The sequence below is a fragment of the Macrobrachium nipponense genome, chromosome 44 (assembly GCF_015104395.2).
Source record: "Macrobrachium nipponense isolate FS-2020 chromosome 44, ASM1510439v2, whole genome shotgun sequence".
Taxonomy (NCBI): Eukaryota; Metazoa; Arthropoda; class Malacostraca; order Decapoda; family Palaemonidae; genus Macrobrachium; species Macrobrachium nipponense.
Genome location: NC_087221.1, coordinates 42,572,906 through 42,595,830, shown reverse-complemented (window position 1 = coordinate 42,595,830; position 22,925 = coordinate 42,572,906). Strand labels below are relative to the sequence as shown.

At 38.1% G+C, this 22,925-nt stretch overlaps 2 protein-coding genes across 4 annotated transcripts; both read left to right on the top strand.

Annotated features, from left to right (window-relative positions):
- The first annotated feature begins 615 nt into the window (after nt 1–615).
- LOC135204241 (alkaline phosphatase, tissue-nonspecific isozyme-like) lies at nt 616–7,350 on the top strand. Of its 2 annotated transcripts, none has more exons than XM_064234352.1 (12): nt 616–929; nt 1,542–1,641; nt 1,904–1,960; nt 2,521–2,738; nt 3,534–3,707; nt 4,086–4,193; nt 4,357–4,440; nt 4,864–5,068; nt 5,317–5,451; nt 5,822–6,013; nt 6,190–6,309; nt 6,723–7,350. In XM_064234352.1, the coding sequence occupies exons 2-12, from the start codon at nt 1,557–1,559 to the stop codon at nt 6,914–6,916; spliced, it is 1,572 nt and encodes a 523-aa protein (XP_064090422.1). In that variant the 5' UTR covers nt 616–929; nt 1,542–1,556; the 3' UTR covers nt 6,917–7,350. The 2 variants fall into 2 exon arrangements, with proteins under 2 accessions (XP_064090422.1, XP_064090421.1); XM_064234351.1 differs by having other exon boundaries at nt 616–933.
- A 528-nt stretch (nt 7,351–7,878) lies between these two features.
- Nucleotides 7,879–19,221, top strand: LOC135204239 (large ribosomal subunit protein eL27-like). Of its 2 annotated transcripts, none has more exons than XM_064234350.1 (4): nt 7,879–8,022; nt 12,823–13,045; nt 14,888–15,033; nt 19,154–19,221. In XM_064234350.1, exons 2-4 carry the CDS (start codon nt 12,827–12,829, stop codon nt 19,200–19,202), a joined length of 414 nt encoding a protein of 137 aa, XP_064090420.1. In that variant the 5' UTR covers nt 7,879–8,022; nt 12,823–12,826; the 3' UTR covers nt 19,203–19,221. The 2 variants fall into 2 exon arrangements, with proteins under 2 accessions (XP_064090420.1, XP_064090419.1); XM_064234349.1 differs by lacking the exon at nt 7,879–8,022 and adding an exon at nt 9,180–9,223.
- Nucleotides 19,222–22,925: the final 3,704 nt, after the last annotated feature.

The following is a 22,925-nucleotide window of genomic DNA, read 5'->3' as shown; positions in this document are numbered from 1 at the left end:
TATTGTTGATGAATAGTGATGATTCTTACGAAGAGAGGGAGAGAGAGAGAGAGAGAGAGGGATACTGTTGCTAACCAAAATTCTGGTCATGTATTGTTGATGAATAGTGATGATTCCTACGAAGAGAGAGAGAGAGAGAGAGAGAGAGAGAGAGAGAGAGAGAGAGAGATCACATATTGCTGCTAGTATCCATAAATTACTATAGGAGGATTTTTTGAACCGAAAATAGCTTCAGAATTCTTAAATTTCTTCTGTTTTCCAAAGTATCGAGACATACTTTGTAGTTATAGATATGTTGTCTAGAAATATTCAATATTTTTTTTAATACCCTAGAGTTGTTCAGCTGCGCCAAGAAAGGAAACTATCAAATCTTTTCAGGAAAGATGATTTCATTCTTGTTTATTTTTTAAATTTTAATCAGAGAAATAAAAAACAAATATTTGATTTGATTTTTAAAAATGTAAATGTAATATTTTTCTATCACTACTGTGGCAACATTACCTCCTATTATAGCTATTGGTTTTGTTATTGAGAGAGAGAGAGAGAGAGAGAGAGAGAGAGAGAGAGAGAGAGAGAGAGATGTAGCAACAGCAACAGCAGCACCAAGGTTACATTATCTCATACAGAAAGGGTCTCCACCCGAATTTTCTATACAAAGTTCACCATCATTGTTTTTAGACGTCAGCGAGAATAATTATTTATACCCCTGGACGCTGCGGGGTTATTTTTCAGTCGCTGTTCCTGATTTTCGACTGATACGAGTTGCTAACGTTTACTTTCCCCTTTGAGGACTTAAATCGAAAACATCCTGTTGTCTAATTCTAGGCCAGGGCTGCGATGCTTATAAAAGCCCGTGAATTTTTCTCTTTGGTCTAATTCTGTCACCGGCTCCAGTGCAGTATTCCAGTGGTCGTCGCTGCAACATACGAGTATGTGAGTATTTATTATTATTATTTTTTGCATATCTGGCACTTCGTAGAACCGCAGTGATGGTTTGGTCTAGCAACACAATAAAAAATATAGATAAAGGCTGCTTATTGTATTGTTTATAGGAGGCGTTCAGTTCGTCCATGAATTCTCTTACCGTCTCCAGAAATAGGGTTTGGATCGCCTGAGGAGGATCGTTTGTGGTAGATTCTCTCATCTAGAAGAAAAAAAAAAGATGAAATTAGAAAATTAGGGTATAATTTGCAAATGTATGATAATTATATAATCACTAAGTTCTGTCTGACCTATTGTCTTTGAGTACAAGCACACACCAAAATTGTGTGATTCATAGGAACTGCTTGTTTAAAAATCACCTTCATAATATTATTTGTTCTAAGCTGTTGCTATTGAATATGTGTGTGTTATAGAGAGAGAGAGAGAGGAGAGAGAGAGAGAGAGAGAGAGAGAGAGAGAGAGAGAGAGTAAACAAGGAAATACAAAAGAATATAAGATAAATATATTGAAAGAAGCATGCATTTTAGACATCAGATTATGCCTCTGAACACATAAACTTATAACTAATTTTATGAAGCTTATACATTTACTATTTTCAGACACGAAGAGAAACCATGAGGCCTTTACAGCAACTCATACTTGGCACAGCCTTGCTGATATTAACAGCAGAAGGTTACACCTTACGCCAGTTCAAACTAGGTGAGAGGAATAGTTACACCATTAATTTTTGTATGTCAGTAACCCTTTTTCGTTAGTTTCTAAATCTTCTGCCTTTTGCCCGTTTTAATTTGTAATTTTCTGAAATATTTAATTTTTTCAGAAAATAATTAAAATAAGAGTCATTTTGTCACTAACATTCGTTTCTTGTCTTTTCAACTTCTTTCTGTTGCGCGTAAGAATTTGAGAGCAAAAGGGTCAATGAATATATAAGTTTCTGAAATATTTGATTTTTTTTTTATAGGTGACACAGGCTACCACACCAGAGCTTCCAACACAGCTGATCCTATTCAGGGCGAAGGTAAGGGAAAAATGTCTTTGGTATTGTTTAAGATAATCATAGACCTTTTAATTTATATAAAAAATAGATTCTAATGATACTTGATGGTTGTGATGGTGAAGAGAGGAGTGACTCAGCCACTATGCTTGGTTTTCACACACAGCAGTTGTTTAACAGCCGATTAGATCACTATTTAGATCAGCTAATGTCTGGTGGGATTTAATTTTGTGTACCTGAATACCTGAAGTGTTCTACTGCCTATATGTGTATGTGCGTGTGTGTGTGTGATTGACATGAGCTTAGCCTCACTGACAGGAGAATCCAGGCTTAGACCTATAGCCCCCAAAAGCTGAAAACCTTCATGAAAAACAGATTTCAGAGATGTGTTTTTACTTTGTTCCTAAAAACAGATGTACCTGAAGTGTTCTACTGCCTATGTGTGTATGTGCGTGTGTGTGATTGATATGAGCCTAGCCTCACTGACAAGAGAATCCAGGCTTAGAACTATTGCCCCAAAAAGATGAAAACCTTCACGAAAAACAGGCTTCAGAGATGTGTTTTTACTTTGCTCCTGAAACGAGACATGGCCTTCTGGAGGAGAGACGCCCAGGAGACGCTCCTGAAGCAGCTGAAGCTCAAGAACAAGGTGACGAAGGCGAAGAACATCGTGTTCTTCTTGGGGGACGGCATGTCTATCTCGACTGTCACTGCTGCCAGGATACTGAAGGGTAGTCAGACTGGTCTCTATGAACGAGAGAAACTTGTCTGGGAAGAGTTCCCACACTCTGCTTTCAGCAAGGTAATTGTTTCTATCCTTTTTATAAATTTTAGGCCTGATTTTGCTAAGGGAAGTGCCTAACAGACTGTTCTGGAAGCAAAAGCCAGTGCTGGCATAAGGCTAGCCAAACCTAAACCGAGAGAACAGTATCATGGTTAAATTAAACTCAAATATGTTGGCCCAGCAGGTTTCAAATTTGGCTCTTGTGTAAGAGAGCTGAAAATATCTCCATTACTATAAAACGCCTGAAGAAGTTTTGTAATTTCAACTTACTGTAATGAATTCAAACACATTTATCCATTCTATCTCAATAATTAAAGCGTTTTCCAATGCGTTTAGCATGAATTCTAACCACAAATAATAAAAAGTTTTGATGTGAAATAGGATGTTTATTGTCTAATGCAAGTAGATCGTATGGTGCATTCTTCAACATTGTCCGAATTCGTCGTGGGTCCTCAAGACAACTTATTCAAAATCGACAATAGGACTGTATCTGAAGCAGAACTTCTTCTTCTCCCCTGTTGGTTCCCATTTCCATATGGGTTCGCCGTTTCGGATGAGCCATTTCCATCTGTTTCTATCCTGTGCTTCTGCCTCATCAATTCCCTTCTCATGTAAGTCTTCTCTCACACAGTCCTTCCATCTCTTTCTTGGTCTCCCTCTTCTTCTTCCTTGAAGCAGAACGTTTTTAGCGAAAACGGAATCCGTTGTAAATGCCATCTTCTTGAATTCGAATTTTCTTGCGTTGTCAGCAAGATAATAACCCAAAAATTGGTGTAGAACCATAAGAGGTTTCATTCTCCCCTTTTCCAACAGACCTACACAGCAAACGCCCAGGTTCCAGACAGCGCCGCTACGGCAACGGCCTACCTCCACGGCGTCAAGTGCAACCAGGGAACGATAGGTGTCGACTCCAACGTGAAAGAAAACGATTGCGAGGCCATGCGCAATCCAGCGTTCCAGACCACTTCCATCGCTAAGTGGTTCCAGGTACGGTTCCAGGAGTCGTTTCATAATCAGCATTAAAGATCATTAACTGCATTGGCTACGATTGCACTTATTTGGTAATTTCCGTAAAGAATTCTGGATTTAATGCAGCTAAGCTATCGTTAGATTACATGTTCATGGGAGTTTTCAATCTAATTTAAGACTTTTGCCTTATAGCAGCCCGTTTAGTTCACACCAGGCTGCTAAAGTTATGATTTAGATGCAGAGGCCAAAAGGAGACTTGTGATCAGTGCCTTTATCTAGGCCGGGCTTGTAACAAGAAATAGGATACACGGAAACAGGAGACTGCCTGTGTAAGGAAATAACTTATAGACATGATCGTAAAAAGTCCTAACTCTTCTTCTATGTTTCTCTCCAAAGGACGCTGGGAGATCGACAGGCTTGGTCACGACCGCCAGAGTCACCCACGCCACACCCTCGGCCATGTACGCCCATACCGCCAACAGAGACTGGGAAGATGACGAATCTGTAAGTTGAATTTTAAAACAATTGTATTCTTTTGGTGCATATATAGGGACCCACTGGCCAAAACTGATTCGGGTCCGGCCAGCAAGAAAAGTTCTCTATGTAACTTGAGAGTAACTTCTCACCTTTTATATTATTTCTATATATTTGTATACCTAACTTTCAGGTACTCAAATCAGACCAGAACCCCGAACTTTGCGACGACATCGCCGAACAGCTGATCTTTGGTGAAACGGGAAAGAACTTCAAGGTAATGTACACATTGTATACTTCTTTTTTCTCTTGTAACTTCTCGCTGATGGGTCTGCCCCTCTCCGTGGCATGTGCATTGCCTTCTAACATGTATGTATTTATTACAAATTTCCAGCACCATGAATCAGTCCTCTGAGATATAAAGTCAAAACCAGTCAAGATTTACATCCGGATGATGTTTACATCTTTCAGACACTAGGCACCATCTTCTTTCAATCCTGTCACTGAATTTTTTCAAGCTAAAACTGAAAGGAGTTTCCTTTTTTTCTATTTTTCACTTCATTTGGTTTTGTCCAGATTTATATCACACTATTATGAAGTCCTTTTCAACTTGACCGCATCTGCTAAGACACCACTTGGTAGTAGAAGAAATTATCTTTCAAATATGCCAGGTAATTTCATACCCCTTTGTCCAATTCAGGTCATCCTAGGAGGTGGGCGGAGACACTTCACTCCAGAGAACGCCTCTGACGTTGAGGACGGAGAGCCTGGATACAGAACCGATGGCAAAAACCTTATTGATGCCTGGAAGGAAGACAAGGCTTCCAGTGGTTTCAGAGCTTCCTACGTCTGGAACAGACCTGATCTTGATGCAGTGGACATCAAAAATACTGATTACCTCATGGGTGAGTTGTGACAGGTTGAAGACAAATCAACGACCGTAAATTCTTGGTAAAATCATATGCAGCCCTGCTAAGGAGTACCAATAAGTCATTGACTTGTATTCAACATGATTGTGATATGTTTGCGTTGTCTCTGCTGTTTCTGACACGTGTTGTACTGTTTAATGCAATGTGGATGCACCTTTAGTGTTTCTCTTATACTTGACTTTTTCTGTTTTGAATCTCACTTTTCTGTGCTTATCTACTTCCAGGGCTGTTTTCCTATTCACACATGGCCTACGCTGTCGAAAGGGACACAGCGATGGATCCCAGCCTGCCGGAAATGACAAAGAAGGCCATCGAAATGCTTCAGAAGGACAAGAATGGATTCTTCTTGCTAGTAGAAGGTGAGAAACCTCTGGTTGCCTCTAAAAGTAAAGATTGCAGTTGTGTGCGTACTACAGTTTTCTGATTTCGTAGGCAGGTATCTAGATACATTTGGCTAATCTATGGTGATGCCACACTGCATGTTGGCAAACTGTTGCCTGCAGATTCCAAACATCTTAAAAACAAGTCAGTGGTTTAAGTACGTATATAGAGGTAATTTTTGGCGAATGTTGGGTAAGTCCATGAAGCATCAAATAGGTAGATGCCAGTAAGTCACTGATTTGGGTGTAACTTGTTTCTGATGTGTGTGTGTGTGTGTGATAAGTTGCCAAAGTGTTTATGACACCTTTTACTGCAGTATCTTTTACGTCGCCAACTACTAACCCACAGGTGGCAGAATTGATCATGGAAACCACATGAACTCAGCCAGAAGGTCGCTGACGGAGGCTGTGGAGTTAGACCAAGCCGTTCAAGTAGCTCTGGATATGACCAACCCAGACGAAACTATCATCCTGGTCACCGCTGACCACGCCCACTCACTCTCTATCAACGGGTATCCGGACAGGCACAATGATATCTTGGGTAGGTCTAATGGAAACTTCTATTTTTGCAGAAAACTAAAGCAATTCGCACTGAAAATAGTTGTTAAAAAGTCTAGCTACTGTTGAAAATTATCTGCCACTTAATGAGAGGAGAGAGAGAGAGAGAGAGAGAGAGAGAGAGAGAGAAATAATGATCTGAAACCCTACTCGTGACAGGAATTGGTGAGGTCAGCAAGAGTGACAATGTGTCTTACACAACTGTGCTCTACGCTACCGGGCCAGGTCACGAGATTACTCCAGAGTGCAAGCGTCCAGACCCGTCTGGAGTGGATACAAGTAAGTATGGAGATATAATAAAGAGTCTATTGGTCTCATTAATCCAATTTACACGTCTCTCTTGGTTAAGTTGATGAGAAGGTTATAGGACTAAGTTGCAGGAATTAATCTTAGCACTTGGGCCATTATATATAGGCCTACATATCCTGTCTTCTCCAAATTTGCTATCTGCAATGCCATCAAATAAATGTTTCTTTAAATTTCACATGTAAATAATCACCATTAATGGATAAATGTATTATTTACCCAGAAGCTCAAGAACTAGTCTAAATTTGTATGAAGCTACTAATTTCCACCAGTTTATTCTGGAACAGTTTGATTCATAATTACTCGATAGTCAGCCACAAATATTTATGTTACTGGTCAATATTACCGTAAAATACAAAATGCCTATTTAGTATTCTATTTTGCAGCTGATAAGAACTACAAACAGACATCAGCTGTGCACAGGAACTCTTCAACTCACGAAGGGAGTGACGTAGGAATTTGGGTCACCGGCCCTCACTCCCACCTGTTTACGGGTGTCTACGAGCAGAATTACATCCCTCACGCCCTTGCTTACGCCGCCTGCGTTGGGGATGGGCTCAGTTTCTGCGAAAATGAATGAATGATTGGAAGTTTTCTGGCATCCTGACATCGAAGGTCATTGACGCCGATAAGGAGATGATTATGATTTAAAAAAAAGAAGTAATAGACTAAGATCTTGAGAAGGATATGAATATGTAGACCTATAGTCTATAAGCTGATGGTTCGAGATGCAAGATTCCAAAACAACCGGTAGTAGTTCCAGATGCTTTCATCTGAAGGTTTTCGAATGCCTGTCTTAGAAGAAGAAGAAGAATTAGATGAAGAATGGTATTTGGAGCTTTAGTTCTTATTTTCCATCCCAATATTACGTAATTGCGAAGAGAATGTAGAAGAATCTCATTGGTTTCATCCAAAAAATCTCCATCTTTATCAAATTTATTGTTACTTGAGAGTGAAAAGGTATTTGTACACGATTCAGTATTCCAAACATATGATAAATAAAAACCTTGTAAGTTATTTCCCATTGTTTTCGATATGACATTTACAAACAATAAGAGAGAGAAAAAAAAACACATCTTTACTTTTCCTTGTGGTCACTTATGCTTAATAATAATGATACACAACTCTTACAAAGAAGTGACGATGAAGAATGGATAAATAGATAAATAAGTTAGAATGTATAGAGAAATTTAATAGGAAATATAGGATAAATCAGTTCGTCAGCATTAATGAAAATGAAGAACTAGTCATTCGTGGCTACGATAAACTTACTTATAAAGCTGGAGAAGTTTTCCTTACGATATAAGACGAATTAAATAGATTTTACCTGAAGAATATATAATTTAATCATGAGAATAAATATATTGTTGTCTATTTGTAAATACAATGAAAACGTCGCTCAATACTCAAAACTACGACGATCGTCAATTCTTGAACCATTTTCAGAGAGCTGTTCTAAAGACGACCAGATAGCGTAGAAATTAAAAAATGAAAATACCTCATTTTATGCATATATATTGACATTAAACGTCTAATGTAATATTTATAAATAGAATTAATACTTGATTAGAACCAAAATAAAAATTTTAAAGCCCAAAATTCTAAATTTTGTTAGGAAAAAGAACCATCCGCATCGGAATTGTTGCCATCGTCTCCCTTTTCTGTTTTCTCTAATCAAACCACCGTGTAAGTAGAGAAGACCTTTGTGAAATTCTTCCTCATATCGACGTAAATCGAGTGCATCTTTGCTGTGTGTCGCGTAGAAATATACGCAAAAGTTTCTGTGATATTGTGGTATAGTTTTGCGATAATATAATGAAGGATCTGTTGAAGATGGTAGAAAATAAAGTTGAGGGGATTGTAATCATGTCTTCTTGGGGATGTAAACAAAGCGGTGTCCACCTTGCTGGAATTTTAAAGTGTCTGTTATTGAATAAATTTAAAGTATTCTTAGTTAATGTGTTTATAAATTTAATTGTAGTATACGATGTAAACTCTGCAATGGCTGCATATTGCAGATAAATTAACAATTATAGTTAGTATTACGTTGAAGGCTTTTCAAGATCGTTCAACCTTTTTGGAGGTCATGTTACGCATGTGGTTCCACATTTATATATTTATTTACTTATTATAATTGTTTTTCTCGTTATTTATACGATAAGGGGTCCCATTATGGCGTGAATTTGCGTTATCTCCTTATTTACAGTAAATTGGTCTCTAGTGGTCACCGGTTGCTCAAAGTAATGGAAGGTTTCCTTACCGTTTTCAATATGAAGTTCATTGTATCGTATTTTGTCGTAACTGATTTTAACCAAACTATTTTACGTTAATCTTTGCAGTGTAGCCAATTTTATCGTAAGCCAGGCTATTCTATCGTATCCCAATCTATCTTAGTCAGTGCCAACCTAACTTGGCTATTTCCACGTTTACCAATGTTCTCGTAAACTTAGTATTGAAATGCATTGTATACCTACTATATTATTGTAACCTTTTAGGTATGTCGTAGCTAATTTCTCTGGACATATTGGGGGTTCAGGCCTCGGGGGCAAAGTGGGAGCTGGTTAATGTATCGTAACCTTTGGAATGGGGATAGTTGTACATTAGATTATCCCCCCTCCCCTTCAGTTTAATGTTCCTACCTTTGTAAAGGGTTAGCCTTCCCAAGGGACATTTAAATTAGCCTTTTGTTTTGAAAGTATAGCCTAATTGTCATATTTTATTGGCACAGGATATTGGTACAGCAGCTGTATCCCGATCGTGGTAGATATTGGTATGGCAGTGAATTGCGCATGCGTTAATTTCAGACTTCCTGCCTACAACTAACAGTTGGGGGGGGGGGGATACAGCAGATTCTGTCAATGGTGCTGTATTGCGCTCTTGACTTGCTGTAAGTATGGCAGTTAGCTGTATCCGTTTACCAGTTTGCTAATCATACTGTATTAGGGTAAAAAACCGCATGGTACAGGGGTGGACCATGTACGATCAATGTGTACAACCCCAAAAAAAGTACTTTATAAGGCGTCCTAACATTGGAGATGGGCATCAGACGCGACTTATCGTTGGTGAGAAACGGAGCTAAAGACCTCTACTCCGGTGTCAGGACGTGTTATAATGTACTTTTCTTGGGGTTGTACACATTGATCGTACATGGTACACCACCCCTTGTACCATGCAGTTTTTTTACCCTATGTAACCAGAGGTTGGCTTATTGAACATTGTCCTTTTTTTTTTTTTTTTTTTGTTAGCAAAATGTCCCCCCCCCTTTTTTTTTTGCTTTTGTGAATTTTGTCCCGCTTTTTTGTGGTACAATAACAAAACTATCCCAATTTTAACGGAATAGTGCTGAAACTTTTGTTTAATTTTGCCATTTCACCAGCTGGTAAATTCTATCGTCTTCAACAAATGCAATATCCAATGAAGTGAATTAAAAGTATATTGTAAAGTGAATAAAGGCGCGGCCCTTTACAACTGCCGATGTGGGGCAGATTAATCCTCTTTGAATCTCCTTGTCGGAGTTATTTTCAGGGCCGATTCGATCATTCGTGACCTATGTATATACAATTTTTGAAAGGTTTGAGTCTTCATAGATGTCTATGGCTTTTTTTCAGCTCGTTAAAGCCTGAAAAAATATTTTTCGGCGAAAACTAATGTATTATTTCGCGGTTCATGGTGTTCCGTCGCCATTTTTCTTGCTGTCACTGATATACCTGAGGCGGTAAACAAGGGTTCGCGCATGCGCAGTTCCCTGCCATACCAATATCTACCGCGATCGGTGTACGGTTGCCGTACCAATATCCAGTTCGTATGTTATTTTGCACGTAAACTGTTTTCTTAATTGGATAATTGTAATTCAGATGCCTAATCCTCCCATCCCAGCCTAAGGCTCCATTATCCTAGGCCATCTTAGCCCTCCATTTGTAGGAATTCCCTTTAATGGCCTACACATTTGTGTGTTCAGATGTACCCTAACCCATCATAAGGCATTGTATAGAACCTGTAATAGGTTTAGTTTAGTCTTAGTCCAATTCCTATTTTGTAAGTACTCATGCTTAAGGTATTGAAGGTTAGGGTAGGTTACTAGTTATTAAACTTGAGTGGTCAATAGCAATTCATGTTGTGTGTGCCACAACTGCTAAACTCTTGTTTCCTGGGAACGCTGAAGGGTTAGGGGGCTAGTGTATTATACCTTCTGTTCCCAGTAAGGTTATTAACTTACAATTAACCTAGCCTACTACGTATGTATGAGATTCAGGGTCTCTGTAACACGGTTTTTTGGACTTTGCTCCTTGTCAAAGCATCGGATGTAGCTGAAAGTTGACATACGTATATTTTACAACCACACACAAATTTTGTCAGCATTAGCAATAACCTAAACCCGATAGTTTTAATTTTTATAGCGTAAAAATGATCAAGCCGACGCCATGGCCAATGATTACGAGCCAAGAGTCGAAAAACATTCATTACGTAAGCAAGGTAAACAAACACCTTTTGACTAAATGTTGCCCCGCCCATCCACCAGACAGAAATTCCATCGGCTCTGAAACCCAAAGACTTTATGAATGGCGGAACGATACATAGATATGGTTGGGGTATCAGTGCTAGCGTAGTAATACTACTGTAGCAGTAGTGCCGCAACAGTATAACAGTAATATACATGAATTAAATGTTTAGGCCAACTGCTGGGATCCTTGAGGATCATTTAGTACTTCTTACAACTACTCGAGAAATTAGTTTTTATAGCCAGAAGTTAAATTTTCTAATCCAACAATGCCCATGGTAGCCTTCAGTGTTATCCTGAATTATAACGAGGCGAAAGTGGGTGGAGCCTCATGAAGTCACCATTCTGACGATAATTATTGGTGAAGGTTTAAAGCCAATATACGGTACCGGCTATTTTTTCTGATAATTGCCACAAAATTGGCTATGTAGTCAGTACCTTAGTCATATCCAGCCCATGTAACTTTTATGATAGGCTGTTCAGTGGTTTGTATTGGTAGCTTATAGTTCATAGGGTAGACTACCAAATTATCCCCAGGCTAGACAAGGCTCAGTTCCTTCTTAGTAAATACCATAATTATTTGTAACCTAGAAGCAAATGAACTTGTTGCAGCAACTTCGCAGTCTAAGTTAGGAACAACTAGTTTTATGTGCCTTATAGACAACTTATCTGTCATGCAGGGGATATAGAATGCATGTAACCCCAAATACCAACAGGAATCGGAAACTTGGGTCGCTTCCTATCAGATTTAGTGGTATCTTATGGCTAACAGTACAGTCTCATTTTAGTTTCAGTGAAATGTAGTTAGTAGTGGAGCCATAGAAGGCTGTAGTGTGCTATAGCATAGGCATAGGGGTTATGTCAGTAAAGCAAAGTCTGAATGCTAGGTTTAGTAAACAGTTTTGCCATTATGGCCATATGTGAATATGCTAGCATACAACTTGTGTTTTGTTTTGGAGATGTGATACCAAAATAAACAGCGCACAAAACAAAATAAGTTAAACCAGACCATTAAAGGTATTAAACTTGTGGTTTGATAAATACACAAAGTTGCATGTGCTGTTATAAATTTCTTCTAATATGTCATGCAAGTAAATTGTAGCATAATACTGTTTTTACAGTTATTGAAATCCTTCAGGAACTGTAAGAATCTGCAGTAATTGGCATTTAGGATGGTTAGTGTCTCATGTCATATTAGTTGAAAACTAATCTAGTCTAGTTTTCCAGTGCTGTAACTTTCCGTTGTAACTTTTTTTATATAAGTTAAAGTTGATAGTGTTTGTTGGAACTACACATCTTTGTCAAGACTTTGAATCAATCTATACCTACTACTACTATTTCTCATTAGGCAAGCTTCTCGGGAATAAGGAAAAATTATTGGAGATTGTCTGATAATTTTTCCTTATTCCTGAGAAGGTTGCCTGAAGAGGAAAAGTAGTACAGACTGATTCAAAGGTTTGAGAGAAAGATAGCATCAGCAAACAGTTCCATTACCAGAGAGCAATTGTAGAGAGAAAATATGCCCAAATGACATATAAAAGATTTACTACTATATTAAAGGGAGACTTAATTTTATTGTGTTAAGCTGAATTCTGTTTCTTGATCTTGTAGAAGGTTGGTGACTATGGACTTGTAGAACTTTGGTGACAGTTGAATAGCAAAATATTTGTGTTTCTCTTTAGAAGTTTTGAGTTTACACATTTGTCAACGTGTCCTTTTGTTAAGTGATATTTATTCTCTTTCTTTAAAAAAGAAGTGTTGCTAGAAATCATTAGATTTTGAGACATGCAGTGTGTGTATTAGATATACTGCATTATGTAGGAATGTTTATATGTATTGCATAGGGCTGAGTTGTGATTATGGTAACCTTTCTTTATAATTGTCAATTGTTGGTATTATCTTGTATAACTTTGCTGGCATAATAGCTTAATATTTTTGGTTCTCTTCAGAACTATGATGATGAGTTAATCATTGGTTTTATCTTGCAGCACCATGGTGAAGGTGTACAAACCTGGCCGTGTGGTCATCCTGTTGGGTGGAAGGCATGCCGGCAAGAAGGCAATAGTGATTAAAAGCAATGAGGACGGAACGCAAGACCGCCCTTACGAGCATGCCCTCGTAGCGGGTATCGAGCGGTACCCACGCAAAGTCACTAAAAAGATGAGCAAGAAGAAAATTGCTAGGAGATCTAAGATTAAGCCTTTTGTTAAGGTAAGAGGTCTCAGGATTTTCATGTCAAATTAGGTTTAAGGCTTTCATTTAGAACAAATCAGTGCTGAATCTCAACTTCCAAAAGTTTCCTAACTTAGTAGATTCTCCATCCCTTAACTTTTGTATACTCTCTCTCATAACTTGGTTTATAATAATCTTGTTCAAGTGTAGAACAATCCTTCGGTCTTAACAATAGGATATTTTCCAAACGTAGCTGGTTTTCTGGTTACTTCCATAAGTTAACTGTTAAGGTTGGTTACTCACAGCATATACTGATTTCCTATGCAGTTTGAGTTGAGAGAGATCTGTATGTGCTCTTATACATTAACAGCTGCTGCCTTTTACTGTACTTGTTCGTAAATTGGCATTGATATAATTCTAGTAAACATAAAGGTCCTGAAGGGAACTATTGTCATTTTATGCAATAGAGATGTTATAGTAAAATAGACCCAGCTGCATAATATAAGAGTACAATTTTATTTTGCATTTGGTATTTGTTCATTAAGGTATTGGAGATTATTTATTTATTTATTTTTTTTTTTGTATTTTATACCTAGACTTGTAGTAGCAAAAGCATGTATTTGTTAGATCTTACAGCTTACTTGTAAGGAAAGAATTTCCCCCAAATTAGAATTTAAAAAATTTCCAGTTGTAGGTCATTGGTAATGCACAATGCATAAATCTGACCCTTTGAATTAGCACGGAATATTAAATCTGTATTGTGTGAGATAATGCCACATACATCCATGCAAGAAATGGAATGAAGGGTGACAAATCAAACTCGTAGATTCTTTAAAATCTTGTATAATGAAGATATACGGACATCAATGTGATAGCAGCGGGAAGCAGGTCCATGCTTGTCACTACAGTGACCACTGAACAATGACCGAATATGCATACGGCGGAAAGAAAAGCAGCGTCGACACACCTAATTACATTGTTGCCACGATGCATAATGAAATAGTGGTCTTACAGTACGTGCAATGGGAAAATAAATGTCATTCTTTTACAAAATAATACTAAAGCAAATGTACATTAATGTTCATAAACTGTACGTAATGTAAGTAATATACAGCGTAACATTAGATATCGGTACATGTATGCAAACAAGACATAGGTCTCATCTGAAAGGTTTTTTAATGCACGAGGTAAGGTTAGACAGGTGGTTAGGTAAAGCAATGATAATGAAACATAAGAGGCACAAAACAGTATAGCCTAAATGGTACAGATCTGACATGTGCTTGACTGGTGTAGGGTTTTGGACATGAAGCTTAACACTTCTAGAGTATGATAGTCAATCAGAACACTTGCTTTTGCATACTGATTTACATATAAAAATGGTACATTTTGAAATGTCAGTGACAATTAAGATTTTAGGTGTAAAATTTTGATTAATTTGTAGTATCATGGGGAAATGTTTTAGGCTTAACTGGTGACTTGGTGTACCTGAGGGTAAGAGTCTCGCCAGTACTTAAGACTTTTTGGGATAGTATTGACAAGGATAAGTATACATGGAAAGTGGTGCTGTTTAGTTCTGCCAGACTTTTTTAATGGTCCAGAATGTATTCATTGGACATGAACAAGGACAATCTGTGCATGTGCCATCCATGGTTTGCAAAGGATTTCAAAATGTTTTGGTTCCAACAGGAGTGCCAGTTTTTTCAGTATAACTTGGGATGTCTTGCATACTTTAGATTTAAGCAGTGTGTTGATTTAATATGTTTCCTGGCTGTTCACTGGGCAACGTTAATATCTAGACATCTTAGAAGCAAAACTTTAACAAGCAGTAGTTTAATGTAATTGAATACTTGCACACTTTATTAAAATGACTCCATTTTGCAGGTGGTGAATCTTAAGCATGTTATGCCAACCCGTTACACAGCTTCGGATATTATCTTTGATAAGGCAAAGATCAACAAGGAAGCCCACAAGGACCCTGGCAAGAGGAGAAGGATCCGCAGAATTGTTAAAAATAAGCTTGAAGAGAGGTAATTATATATATATGGTGTTGCTCGGTAAAACAAACATACTGGCCGTATTTCTATTCCATAGAGGGTATGCCATCAGTTCACCTTAAGAAGTGTACTGTGGGCCAGTACTTGAGGTTCTTTGCAGTGTCCCTTTTTACTGTACTTCTGTTCATATTCTCTTTCTTCCATCTTACTTTCCACCATCTCCTAAACAATTAATTCCTAGTGCAACTGCAAGGTTTCCCTCCTGTTAACCTTTCTAAACAATTATGTTTTTTCTGTCAATTTTCCTTTGCGCTGAATAACCTCAAGGTCCCAGTGCTTGGCCTTTTGCCTAAATTCTATATGTATTTTATTGATTTAAAGATTTTTTGCACTGTAATATGTAAATGCATTTTATTGTTTTAAAGATTTTTTTGCACATTCTCTTTGGCCGCTAGCTTCATTGATTTTTTTAGCCTTACACTTGATCTATTCTGCTTCCTTTTTAATCTAATTTTCCAGTCACTCCAACCTTTTGTTTCTTCTCTAATGCACTCTTCATCATCGTATCTTATTGCACCATTGTATTACCTATTGGAGTGTGTGTCGTTTGCTGTTCTTAGATCCATGTCTGAACAAGTTGGCCTTAAGGGGCAGCTACACTAGTTGTGATTGGTTCCCTGCAGGGCCATCCAGAAACATTTGTGTGACCCCATCTCTTGAGGTTATCCCCTGTCCTACCAAGTTCTGTTATTCCTCTATTCAGGGTGACCCATTTAATTCTGGTGAGGGAGAATCCACAGGGCAGGTCGTCTCTAGGGTCGGGGAAGGCATTATTTGTAGTCTGACTGTTGCTCTCTCTCCATTTCTGCCGTCTGTATTTTTATAGGTCTTGGGGCTCTAGTTCTCTCACTGACATGAAGCTCATGCGTGATTTCAGACGTCTTGTTTCAAGATGGTTGTAGAGTGGGTGCCTGGGATCATTTGCTCTTGTTTGGTCTTTTCCTTTCTAGCCATGGCATCTCGACGGACGTTAGATGGTACAATACTGGCTAGTCTACACACAGCTGGCAGGGGTGTTGCACTCGGTGTGCCAGTGATTAGTCGGTAGGCTCTATTTAGCTCGATATCCACTCTTAGCGTGGCTTGGTCTGTCCCACACAGGAGCACAATATTCTGCAGTGGAGTAACATGGTAGAAGGGGCTTTTGCTTTAAATGTTTTGCATGTGTCCCCCACTTGGTGAATGTAATTTTGCTTCGGAGGCTATTTCTGTTGGCCACTTTTTCTCTTGGGCTTGTTATCATTCTCCTAGAAAGTCAGTGTTCTATCAAGAGTGACACCAAGGTAGACTGGATGCGGATTGTTTTCCAGTTCCTAGTTTTCCCATTTTGTTTTCGGTTTTCTGTATGCCTGGTGGTTGTTCAGAAGGAATGGGCATACCTGGGTTTTCAAGGGGTTTGCTTTGAGTGCCCTTGTCAGTCTTTCTTTGATGGTTTTAAATGACCGTGACTGTGTTGCAATGCAGAGATCGTCAGCATATATAAACCTCTGGATGTCCTGGAGTTGTGGTAGGTCATTTGTGGAGAGGTTAAATAATAATAATAATGGGGCTAATACAGAACCCTGCTGGAAACCATTTGTCTGTTTTCTCCACCTACTTGTCCTGCTGACCATTTCCACATGGAAAGATCTGTGTTGTAAGAGTGATCCAATGATGCACACAATGGTGGGGTTTTGGGTCATTTGGGCTACCTTGAAGAGAAGAGCTCTGTGGTTGACTGTGTCATAGGCAGCTGTAAGATCGACGAACACATGGCCTGTAATTTGTTCTTGAACCCATCCTCTATAAATTTAGTTAGGTTCAAGATCTGACTGCAACATGATCGTCCAGGTCGAAAGCCTGCTTGATCTGGTGTTAGTTGCTCTTCAGTGTGGGGGGGGGGGGGGGGGTGATAGGTAGGATATTATATATTTATAAAGTTTGTAGGTGATGCAAAGTAAGGATATTGGTCGGTAGCTCTTAGGTCAGCTTGGATCTTTACCATGTTTAAGAAGGGCCACAACTTGCTGCTCTTTGCATCCTTGTGATTCGGTATGTTAATGCACATTTATTGTAAAGAGCAAGAAGGCAAGTCCTAGCCTTTTCTCCGTATTTCATAGCTGATTAAATTTTTCATGGTTAAACAGTTCAAATATATCGTCACTGACAAGATGTGTTGCATGTTCTGCTTCATTTTCTTTAGATATCCCCTCTCCCTGTTTTGGTTGTTGGTCTTTCCATTTGCTGGGTGCTGGACTTCTGAGTTAAGCTTTTTGACAGTGTTCCAGGCCTTTTCACTGTTGAGTCATGTTGATGTTTGTGATAGTTTCTTGCCAGCATTTGCATCTTTCATGGCATAGTGATGATGGTAAGTCCTATCCAAGCTCCAGGATGTTTTCAGAGAAAGAATCATCATTGTAATACTGTATATGCTCTTGATATATTTGTTTGTTTTGATCTTAGAGACCAGGGATGTACAAATCTGTACAGCCCCTGAGAATGTTATCCTTTGCAGCTCCTATTACCAGTAATTGAAAGTTGTCATATCGCCCTGGGTTAGGTATAATGGTTGCAAAAGTTTTCCCAATCGGCTTTGGGGGGATAGTTTGATGTTGGGATTTTGGTATTGGGTTCATAATTGTTCTTTTGAGAACAGCTGGTGATATTTAGCAGAGACAAATACCAGGTCCGGATTGTATCCCCTCCTCCATTGTGCTCTTTGAAATGTGGTGTCATCTTTTGCATAATACAGGATTGTAAGGTTATTAGCAAGGGCACATTCCTCCACTACCTCACCATCGTGGTTGGCGCTATCGTAACCCCAGTGTTGTGGCTATTGAAGTCCCCAACCACGAGACGGCGTATTGTCAGAGATATTGACCTGGGGCCACGAGAAAGGAGGGGGGAGGGGGTTTGTAGACTGAAATGATGTTTAGGTGTTCAGCTTCCACTTGTAGGATCTCCAGCCCATCCTTGGGTGGGTCTCTACTTTTTTGGATGATAAATTTCTCACTAGCATATATTGCGCTTCCTTGGATTGGATGTTGGTGGGAGATAATTAGTCCATGCCAGGTATTTTAGGCAGTCTATGATCTGTGTGAGTCTCTGGGATGCACAGTACATTGGCCTTCAGGTTAGTGAGCATATCTGCCTTCGCTACTGAAAGGCCTCTACATTGAAGCTGATAATTGTGAGCTTACTCATCTTGCCAAGAGGCTGAGGGTTGGACCAGGTTAGGGTACGTGGTACAGCGATTAGTCTAATAATTTAGATTAACTGGGACACCACATGAAGGTTTGCTACCTGCCCCAATTCTAATGCACTGAATGGCTGATCGCGTCTCATTTTATGCCTTTTGCCTGATTATTAGACTTCTTGTTAGTATTGTTTGCAAATTTTTTTCTGGTGTACCTTATAGTACAAATTGGTACAAAAAGTTAAATTAATTAGTTGTGTGTATGTAATTTGAAGTCTGATGTACCAAAATTTAAATTGGTACAATCTGGGTTTCAGTTATATGGATTTAATATTATGAAATGGATGGTGTTTTGTTGTAGAATTGGCTCGATGAAAATTGCATTACTCAATAACTGAACCGTGTTTTTCATGGCAAATTCCATAATTTAAAGTGTTGCACTAAAGTATAAATTAGTACAATCTGGGGTTTAGTCATATGGACTTAACATATATAGTATATATGTATATGAAATGGATGGGACGTTGTAGAATTGGCCCTATGAATTGCATAACTAAATTACTGAACCTGTGATTGTCATGGCAAAGTCCATTTATGGTTATGATTATGTTCTTCGCTTGGAATGTCCTTATTTGAGGTTAGGTAAAATTTCTTTATAAAAGTGTCTATGAATAGGTTCTAGCCTTGGTCCAAATTGTATACTATTCTAATTTAAATTTTCCAGGTTGGCGATCAAAGTAGATCAATACTGGGAAATTTTAACTATTTGTGCCAAATACGTGATTCACTAAATCACAAACGTAAATATTGTTGACCATCGTAAATGGTTCTTAAACATTTGAAATGCTCTTGATTCAGATTGTCTGTTGTGTCAGTGGTTTGTCAAAATTTGTGCTAATGGTTTTTATTCTCTTTCAGGTACAAGACTGGCAAGAATCGTTGGTTGTTCCAAAGGCTTAAGTACTAAATAAATTTTTGAAGAGAAATTCTGATTTTATTCTCCATTTCCAAAGACAGTTCAGGCTGTTCCCCATTTATAGTTTGGTCAAGAATTTAGTGTTTGTTCATATACGAAACAAACCTTCGGTCTTAACATTAGGATAAATAACTTGGCACCAGCTGGAAACCGGTAAAGTTGAAAATTAGTGTACGCAGGGAACTATATTGGCATCTGTTACCCCTCTTTAACTCGTGATCTGCTGTGTGGTCTGTCATGTGGTGCAGCATTTAGAGGTTGGAAGTCTATGGTTTTCGAGTTTTCCCCAGAATTCGTAGCCAAAACTCAATAGTGGATGGCAGATTCGACTTTTTCCATACCTTCTGTGGGAAAATTTGTGGACAATGATCCTGAAGAAATTCTGCAATGCCCTGCCAATCATTTTTTTTTTATGTAGTAATGTGGTTGTGTTGCATTGCAGGTGTTATTACTACTACAGTAGTTACCTGTTCAGAATACATTTTGCAGTATTACAAACAGTTTGGGGATTTTAGAGTTTTGTAAATGGTTGATACCAGATCAAAAAGGAATTTCATAATTTTACCTAGATGATAGGTTTCTGTGATGTCAAAATCTGGATTACTGATGGTGATACTGGGTTGCAGTTGGCCTTATTTCTATTGAGCAGAGTAGTTAGTCTTTTTCATGGTAATGAATGTAGCTGTTTGTCAGATATTGTCAGTTTACAATGAACATTTTATTGAGTCCTGTTTTACAAATGGCTAATACTGAAAAGAAAATGTAGATAATGTACTATAAGTAAGTTTTAACAGTCAAACTGTTTTAGATTTGGGTACAGAAACCAATCTGTTTCAGCGATTTTTAATCTCTTAGGTCCCAGTGGTTGGTATTGTCCACCAGGTTAAATTATTTCAACAGATGTCTACTGCTGTAGATTCATATAAATGTATTCATCCAGGATTAGGATATCTTACAAATCCGTATACTTAAAAACCAAACTAACACCGTTAGTCGTCAGACCAAACTCATCCACTTTGCTACCTGTAAGGTGATATTTTTGTTGAGCAAGACACCGAGTTCTTGATAGCCCCTATAAATCTATAGGCAGTGTTGGAGAGTTAACCTGAAATAGTTAAATATCTGACTGAAATCCGGCTCGGAGGTTCTTTTAACCAAGTCAAGAGGGAGGTAGTTTTACTGTCTGTAGTTGGTGTTCAGAATACGTTGTGCAATGTAGAAAACTGCTATTTCTGTAGGGTTGTAAATCATTGATACCTGACCAAGACCTAATTTCGAAGTGGCTTACCAGTTAGGTTTCAAAGCTGTCAAAATATTGATTGTTGTACAAGATCTCGAGTAGAGGTGATAACTTATGCATTCTCGTTTGAGCAAATTAGTTCGTTCTTTTCCATGGCAGTAATGTTTTATGTTGCATAGTCATCATCAGTGTACCGTTATTATTGTAGTGTTTTGTTAAAAGCTGTTTACAATAGGGTAACCAAAAATCACAACTGATGGGAAGTACTCGTCTTTGGCACGTGCTTTTTATAATGTAAGACTAGCAGTTAACATCTAAAGGTGTTTTGAGGTAGAGTTACAAGAGGTAACTGTCCTTGAAGGTGTATAAATTTAAAGTTATTGTTCAACTGATAAAACTTCGTATCTGGTGTTATCTTCAACCCAATATAACAAATGTAAATGAAGTTCATTTTGAGAATTAGTTAATTTGAAAACTCCTTGTTTAATTTACTCGTGAAAATACTTGTTCTGGCCGTATGACTGACTTGTCACCAGGTCGTTTCACATTAGGTTTCATTTTACAAGTTCCAAAGAAATATATGATTGTATACCATGTACGTGAGAATACTTTGCAAACCCATGTACAGTACTTCTTGATAACCAAACTGTTCCAGTGCCAGGTCATCAGACAAATTTTTATTATAAATCAACTTTGTAAATTTTCTTTAATCTGATTGAATAGATTGGTTGACCATAATTGCTGAAGAGATATACTACATTGTATTATATCGGCTTTATGCTGCATGGGCCTGGTGAGTATTATGTTAATTACATTCAGCATTTGCTTGAAATCAGCTTTAACCAAAATTTTTATTAGTGTGCAAACAACCTGGAAAAGGCATAAGTATAGAACATCAAATGAAAACTTAATTGTGAATCTAAAAGGAATATAAAGCAATATTTGTTTGGAATGATGCAAGCACTTCATTCCAACATCCAAATGAAAGGTTTCTGGCCATATTCAAGTTCATATGTTCAATCTTTCAAGTAAATGGAATACTTTTGGTATTAAGAACTCTAATCATGCAATGAGGGTATATGTGTAGAACGTTGGTAGGTGCCATCTTTGTATTATTAAGTATGAAATGGCTTAAGAATTGGGAAAGACGGAACATGTTCCTGAACCCACTTCACAGTAGTACTTCTTTCTAGGAAATTTATGATAGTTTCAAAATCTGAAATTTTTGTTGTTGTGATTTGCAATTCATCACAGAACTGGCAGCTAGAAAAGCTAAATCTTTGTAGTTTGCAAACCAATAGGAAAAGGCTAGCTGTCGTTACAATTTCTGTTCCATCCTTTGATAGTATGTTACTGTAGTTTTTGTATTAGATAGTAATTAGAAGTTAGCAAAATTTAGATGAAATGCGGTCAGGTTACCAACGTTTATTTCATGTTTTATAAATCACCAAATTGTTGAAACTGGTTATACCTATTTGCAAACTGCTTAAAAGATGAATGAGTAGGAATGAATTTCAAGTTGAAAGTGGGCCGTACTTTTTCACTTTTCACGCTAAAAACTATGGGACAAGGGGAAAAACATCAAGAAAGTTGACAAGCTTAAAAGTCAAAATATTCCATATTTTGAGAGAGGCGAGAACATTGCCTTCAAATTATTTCATGGTTGAGGGAACAATTGTGTGGATGTTATTTTTAATTTTACGAATTATTATAACAAAACAAACCTATGAGCGCCTCAATGGCGTTGTTGGTATGGTGTTGGCATCCCACCTCGGTGGTCGCGGGTTCGATTCTCGGGCATTCCATTGAGGAGCGAGAGATGTGTATTTCTGGTGATAAAAAGTTAACTGGCGACGTGGTTCGGAAGTCACTTAAAGCCGTTGGTCCCCTTGCTGAATAAACACTGGTTCCATGCAACGTCCAAGCACCATACAAACAAAGAAACAAACCCGCGGAAGGTTATGAGATCGACGAGAAATGAAATTACGTGAAACTAGGATAATTGGTATTTCTACAGAAGCAGTCCGCACGGACTGCAAGGAACGTAACCGCGGATACGACATCCACTAGGGATTGGGGCGTCCAGGACCCACTGAGAGGTCCTGGAGGCGTCCAATGTATTTCGCCGTGTTTAGTACTGGCCCCTGGGGATTTAATTACAGTCGTCTGAATAAATATTACTTAAAATTCTTGTTCAGTAGGTAAAACTGCAACTGCCATAGTCTAGGCCGCCGTGGATAAGTATCCTAGGTCTACAATTTCCCTTTAATTCAACTGTTAGACCAATATTGATACAAATAAAAACGAAAGCAACAAAATCAAGATAACAAGGAATAAAGGTGTTATAGAAGTGGACATATTAAAGTCTATCATTTAACGATATCCGTTTTCTATGAAAAACATAATAAAAAAGGGAAAACGAGCCGTTACATAGCCTCCTCCTTATTCAGTTTTCAACTACAATATTATCTTTT

What these genes read in the sequence shown, in the direction of transcription:
- LOC135204241 (XM_064234352.1), top strand. Translation starts at nt 1,557, where the DNA reads ATGAGGCCTTTACAGCAACTCATACTTGGCACAGCCTTGCTGATATTA. An exon ending in TGATCCTATTCAGGGCGAAG is followed by an intron (nt 1,961 to 2,520) that starts GTAAGGGAAAAA and finishes TCCTGAAACGAG; the next exon opens with ACATGGCCTTCTGGAGGAGA. An exon ending in CCCGTCTGGAGTGGATACAA is followed by an intron (nt 6,310 to 6,722) that starts GTAAGTATGGAG and finishes TCTATTTTGCAG; the next exon opens with CTGATAAGAACTACAAACAG.
- LOC135204239 (XM_064234349.1), top strand. Translation starts at nt 9,195, where the DNA reads ATGGTGCTGTATTGCGCTCTTGACTTGCT. An exon ending in TATTGCGCTCTTGACTTGCT is followed by an intron (nt 9,224 to 12,822) that starts GTAAGTATGGCA and finishes TTTATCTTGCAG; the next exon opens with CACCATGGTGAAGGTGTACA. An exon ending in AAAAATAAGCTTGAAGAGAG is followed by an intron (nt 15,034 to 19,153) that starts GTAATTATATAT and finishes ATTCTCTTTCAG; the next exon opens with GTACAAGACTGGCAAGAATC.